The 6,073-nt window shown below is 42.8% G+C and overlaps 1 protein-coding gene across 4 annotated transcripts in view; it reads right to left on the bottom strand.

Annotated features, from left to right (window-relative positions):
* Positions 1 to 667: 667 nt before the first annotated feature.
* The window catches only part of LOC111962375 (enhancer of mRNA-decapping protein 4-like), a 46,370-nt gene continuing 40,964 nt past the window's right edge, over positions 668 to 6,073 (bottom strand). For all 4 annotated transcript variants that reach the window (XM_023985422.2, XM_023985419.2, XM_023985418.2 and 1 more), the window contains 4 exons: positions 5,724 to 5,910; positions 5,112 to 5,331; positions 4,794 to 4,957; positions 668 to 3,430 (listed from right to left, as the gene is read on the bottom strand). In XM_023985422.2, the coding sequence (XP_023841190.1) occupies positions 3,247 to 3,430; positions 4,794 to 4,957; positions 5,112 to 5,331; positions 5,724 to 5,910 (755 nt within the window). In that variant the 3' untranslated portion in view covers positions 668 to 3,246. The remainder of the gene's footprint in view (positions 3,431 to 4,793; positions 4,958 to 5,111; positions 5,332 to 5,723; positions 5,911 to 6,073) is intronic.

The following is a 6,073-nucleotide window of genomic DNA, read 5'->3' as shown; positions in this document are numbered from 1 at the left end:
AAGAAACACCTCCAAGCTTAGCTCACACTGCCCTATGTCCCCCTCATTCTGCTTTAGGTCTAAGAAAGGAATGTTAAACGATGAYACCAGAACGTTCATAACAAATAACTGTCCTTGAAATTAGATGACAAGACATCAATAGCAGAGATTGACATTTTGGAATTTGTAAGACAAGATGAGCATAGGTTTAAACATTTCCCATCTCTCCTACAGTAAAGTGTAATTACATAACCAATAATTGATAAGACCTATTCTAGCCAGCCTGTCTATTGTCAAATCATGTTTGTATTCTTAATGCAAAGATGCTCTTCCTGTGCCATTTGAACCCTTGTTTGCAAAATAAGTCATTGATAAGTGTGTGTAAAAACCCAGTAACGCACTCTTTTACAGTCAGGCAAATACGGTTCATTTACACAATTGTTTCAAATGGCATAACAACATCTAAAGGTAGTGGAGAACAAATCCCCATCAGTGAAGTACAATAAGGCACTTACTATAAATGTTTTGTTCCTGCACATKAAAGGTTTGAGAGGGAAAACCAACATCTTATTTGCATGACAATCAACTGACCAGTGGCATAGTAGGCATTGTGCTGTTGACATTCATAATGCAACCCAACATTGCGGAGTTTCACGGGTCTGTACCAAGATAATTAGACAATTTTAACTTGTTTAGAAGACAAATACTTTTTAATACATTAAGCCATGCTCCCAGTTAGTTGAACTTTCCAACTAGACTTTGCAAGTTGCCTAAAAGAAACCATGCTAAAACATATTAATGTGATTGCATTCAAACAAAGGGCTGCCCTCTAAAGAACAGGAGAAGTACATCAGGTTTACGAACATAACTTGGATATCCTGATGCAAAAACGAGGCCAGTATAAGTAACAATTTGTTAGAAGCATTTTCTATGGATTATAAATACTTCAATAAGTCTTGAAGCAAGTTCATAAAATCATACAAGTCTAACAAATGTTAAGGATTGTTGGTATAAAAAAGAAAACGAAGGCAAAAAAAAAAAAACATTTTTCAGGGACATGAGTGAATTTCGTCGAGGTGCCATCAAAAGAGTTGACCTTATAAAGCTATACATGTGGACGGCTCTTTTAGTTTCTAAGACTCCACAAGCATACTCCTGTCCTATGTACATAGTAACACGGAAATATCAGAGAAAGGAAATACTAACAGTGTAGATTGAAAGCCTACTGTAGAAGTCCCTCAAAGCGAAATACACTGGATTTAACAGAATGGTTGAATATACAGAAAACATAATACAACATAAAAGGCTCATCCATCTGTAACGACTGTCTACATTTAGGATAGGTATTTCTCAAACAGCCTCTTGTGGATATGACAAGGAAAAGACAAATAGATGGTAATGGCAAGGTTCGTAGTACTCATGAACAGCGGGTTTCACACTGAAAAAAATCCTTCAATCTACACAAGTCCAAAAAGGGCAAACCCAGTCTGTTCTTGCCATTTCTACACGTAAAAATTAAAGATAAAACAAAATGTTCCATTTCGATGAACAATGCATCAAAATGTGTTGAGGGTACAGAGAGTGCAGAGCCATTGGAAAGTATTCAGACCCCTTGACTTTTCCCACATTTTATTACGTTACAGTTTGATTCTAAAGTGGATTTAATAAAAGTCCTCAGCAATCTACACACAATAACCAATAATGACAAGGCAAAAACAGGTTTTTAGAAATTTTTCAAATGTATTAAAAATAAAAAACAGAAATACCTTATTTACATAGGTATTCAGACCCTTTGCTATGAGACTCAAAATTGAGCTCAGGCGAATCCTGTTTCCATTTATCATCCTTGAGATGTTTCTACAACTTGGAGTCCACCTGTGGTAAATTCAATTTATTGGACATGATTTGGAAAGGGGCACACCTGTCTATATAAGGTCCCACAGTTGACAGTGCATGTCAGAGCAAAAACCAAGCCATAAGGTTGAAGTAATTGTCCATAGAGCTCAGAGACAGGATTGTATCGAGACAAAGATYTGGGGAAGGGTACCAAAAACATGTCTGCAGCATTGAAGGGTCCCAAGAACACCTTAAATGGAATAAATTTGGTACCCCAATACTCTTCCTAGAGCTGGCCACCCAACCAAACTGAGCAATCAGGGGAGAAGGGCCCTCGTCAGGGAGGTGACCAAGAACCCGATGGTCACTGACAGAGCCCTAGAGTTYCTCTGTGGAGATGGGAGAACCTTCCAGATGGACAACCGTCCAGATGGACAACCAACTCKGCAGCACTCCACCAATCAGGCCTTTATGGTAGACTGGCCAGACGGAAGCCACTCCTCAGTAAAAGGCACACGATAGCCTGCTTGGAGTTTGCCAAAAGGCACCTTAAGGACTCTCAGACCATGAGAAACAAGATTCTCTGGTCTGATGAAACCAAGATTGAACTCTTTGTCCTGAATGCCAAGCATCACGTCTGGAGGAGACTTGGCACCATCCCTACGGCGAGGCATGGTGGTGGCGGCAGCATGCTGTGGGATGTTTTTCAGCRGCAGTGACTAGTATACTAGTCAGGATCGAGGCAAAGATGAAATAGAGCAAAGTACAGAGATCCTTGATGAAAACCTGCTCCAGAGCGATCAGGACCTAAGACTGAGGCGAAGGTTCCCCTTCCAACAGAACAACGACCCTAAGCACACAGCCAAGACAACGCAGGAGTGGCTTCGGGAAAAGTCTCTGAATGTCCTTGAGTGGCCCAGCCAGAGCCCGGACTTGAACCTGATCAAACATCTCTGGAGAGACCTGAAAATAGCTGTGCAGCGACGCTCCCCATCCAACCTGACAGAACTTGAGGATCTGCAGAGAAGAATGGGAGAAACTCCCTAAATATAAGTGTGCCAAGCTTGTAGCATCATACCCAAGAAGAAGGTCTGAATACTTTGTAAATGTAATATTACATTTTTTCATTTTTTATTATTTTATTTTTATTTTTTAACATTTTTGCTTTGTCATTATGGGGTAATCTGTGTAGATTGAGGAGGGGAAAAAACGATGTAATAAATTTTAGAATAAGGCTGTAACCTAACAAAATGTGGAAAAGGTCAAGGGGTCTGAATACTTTCCGATGGCTCTGTACATCATGCTCACATCTCTTGAACAACAGCTCTGCTCCCCTCAGCACATCAACGAAACTCACTGCACTTTGTTCTAACTGTGTGGGAGCAGAACAGGGAAGTGAAGGGGCTCCATCATTGGGCGCCAAGCACAGAACTAGTGATTGACCAGGCCCTGAAGCATCATCACCAGGCGCCGGGCTCTCTTGCTGAGAGGACTGTGTGGGTCTGACTGCAGGAACTGGAACAGCTTCTGTCGGACCTGGGACAGCACCGCACTCATGTGGTCCCTCGTCACCGGATCACCATGGTCCAGGTTCATCACAGCGTCCTCCAAGTAACTGATACAGACAGAGAGAAGGTTAGCAAACATAAATTAGATATTAGATATATATATACACACACCGTGGGCTTTTAAAAGACTCGAATTGTACCATTTTAGCCAATAGTGTTATTGGCTTGCATGTCCCGACAAAGTTGCCCTAATTACCTTGCAGCCGATGGCAAAGATTTGAATGGCTTGATTAAAACAGTAAACGCAGTAGAGTGACTCTGATCGCCCAGCAGCACTGTCCTGTTACCCAATCCAGTGGCTCAACCCAAATGCATCGCATCAGATTGTTCCAATTTTACATCTGCAGACCTAATCCAAAGCATTTAAAACCTCTAAGCACACTTCTCTCAATGGTAATCTTGGGGCTTAAGAGCCATTAACCCTCCCAACGCTCAAAGGGACCAATTTCCCTCTAATTTCAGCAAAGCCCTACATTTATATATATCACATACCTTRGACAACAGCCCAATCAGGTCTCTTCTCTACTGAGACTGATATGCCCTTAAAAGCCCTTGCAAAGTTACACTGACAGTCCTTAAATTTTGAGGTCAAAATAAGTTTATACAACAGATATTTCGTACCATGCATTAAAAAAGGCATGGAATGTTTGAAAAAGGCCCTTCATATGTACAGCCTCAGCTCCAGATTCAGTCCCACAGATGGTGTAGAACTCTCAACAGCTGGCCAGTATCAGGCTGATAGTTTAGGGTGCCATTCAAACTGGATTAAGACTGATCATTTGAGCTCTTAAAGAGCAGTAAAGGGACTTGGCAGTGCATTGTCTGGGCATGTTTTCATATTCATAGGCCTGTCATGTTCCTATTACACACATTTTTTACGTGGTCTAAATGCATAAAAAGCAGTAGAGCTGCAGTTTGATACAGCTCAACATGGAGGAAATGTGACTAAGGTTGGTCAATCAGTATATTCCTTGAGGGAGGCTTGTAAAAGAGAGCACAAACCTGATTAAGAGCAAACGCRTTCTTAAACACATCCACGGTGTGTTTAAGAATTAAAATGGATGTGTTTTGATATTAAGAACACCTGCTCTTTCCATGACAGACTGACCAGGTGAAAGCTATGATCCCGTATTGATGTAATTTGTTAAATCCACTTCAATCAGTGTAGATGAAGGGGAGACAGGTTAAAGGATATTTAAGCCTTGAGACAATTGAGACATGGATTGTGTATGTGTGCCATTCAGAGGGTAAATGGGCAAGACAAAAAATGTAAGTGCCTTTGAACAGGGTATGGTAGTAGGTGCCAGGTGCACCAGTTTGCGTCTAGAACGCTGCTGGGTTTTTCACGATCAACAGTTTCCTATGTTTCCAGCCTACTTATGACATGCTCCTGTGGGTGCGCATGCGTACCTGATCTTGAGCTCAGAGCGTGTGGCCAGGTTAGTGGACAGCTGCTGTATGAGGGACAGCAGCACTGGCTGGATGAGGGGGCAGGGATGCTGGCCAAACACCTGCTGGGAGTCGATGGTCTCGCACACATACAGAACCAGGTTCAGGTCAGAGGCTGACAGGGCCTATAGAGGAGGGGGGTTGGAGGAGAAGAGAGATCAGACGCCACAGGTATCTTTAAATGATGCCCTCTGACATCCACCACGCATTGGACAGGACAGGCTGTGAGCCTGGGATGGGTGGAGGTGTATCAGGGAGGCAGAGGGGAGCAGGACTCACCTGTTGGAAGGCCTGGTTGAGCTGTCCCTGCTGCAGCAGCTGCAGGATGCTGGCTTGCTGGGCCTGGTAGTCCAGGTGTGCGGTGGGGACAGGCGTGCCTGCAGCAGAGCGCATGGCCTGCATGATGCTGGAGTTCACAGCTGCCTGCTGCTCCTTCATGGCCATACTCACCTCACCCTTCACAATGCGCTGCACCTGGGTCAGGATCGAGTCCTGCAAGCTGGACACAGGACCGAACCGGCACCGTTATATACCCAAGGTACACTATCAAAACATTGAAATGGTCGAAAATGTGTAAATTCCTAAACATACATTTTTTTWAACACTTTTAAAAAGTTATTCAGTCCAACCTAAAAATCTATAAACTCAAGTGCCATGAAATTAATTGCATCGCAAACTGTGGTTCAATCTAATTTATGTACTGAAATTAAGCCAGGATTAAGGTGTTTGTTCCTGCTCAACCAATCCATTACACAGCCACTCAATATGGCAACCCAAACTGCTTGCTAAGGCATCTGTTTGTGATGTCTGATCAATCTCTAGTTGCTTTACCAATCACTAATTCAAAAAGAAAAGAAATTGAGCTTTCTGTTGGGCGTTGGTTGGACTTACTTTCCCACCGTCATGTGGAGCTGATGCTGGACCTCAGAGCGGACACTTGCTGTGATGGTGGTGGCCAGCTGATCCGTTGAGTTCTGGAACGTGTCAATCATCTGTTGCAGCTGGCCAATCATAGGATCCCGTGCTTCCTGCTCATGCTGCTTCTTGTTCTTCACATGGGTCTCCAGTTGCTGGATATCTACAGAGGAAAACAAACATACTCAGTACAACACAAAGATCTGTCAGGCATATTCAGATGTGCTGTTAGCATAATATAAAATCAGCTGAATTAAACAAATATTTACAACGCATACAAAGCCCACTGCTCTTCTTGAAATAAACATATGATAAATGCAAAAAGC

Source organism: Salvelinus sp. IW2-2015, linkage group LG4q.1:29 (assembly GCF_002910315.2).
Source record: "Salvelinus sp. IW2-2015 linkage group LG4q.1:29, ASM291031v2, whole genome shotgun sequence".
In the NCBI taxonomy this organism is placed as follows: Eukaryota; Metazoa; Chordata; class Actinopteri; order Salmoniformes; family Salmonidae; genus Salvelinus; species Salvelinus sp. IW2-2015.
The sequence above is the reverse complement of the archived record's forward strand: the minus strand, read 5'-3'. Positions and strand labels throughout refer to the sequence as shown.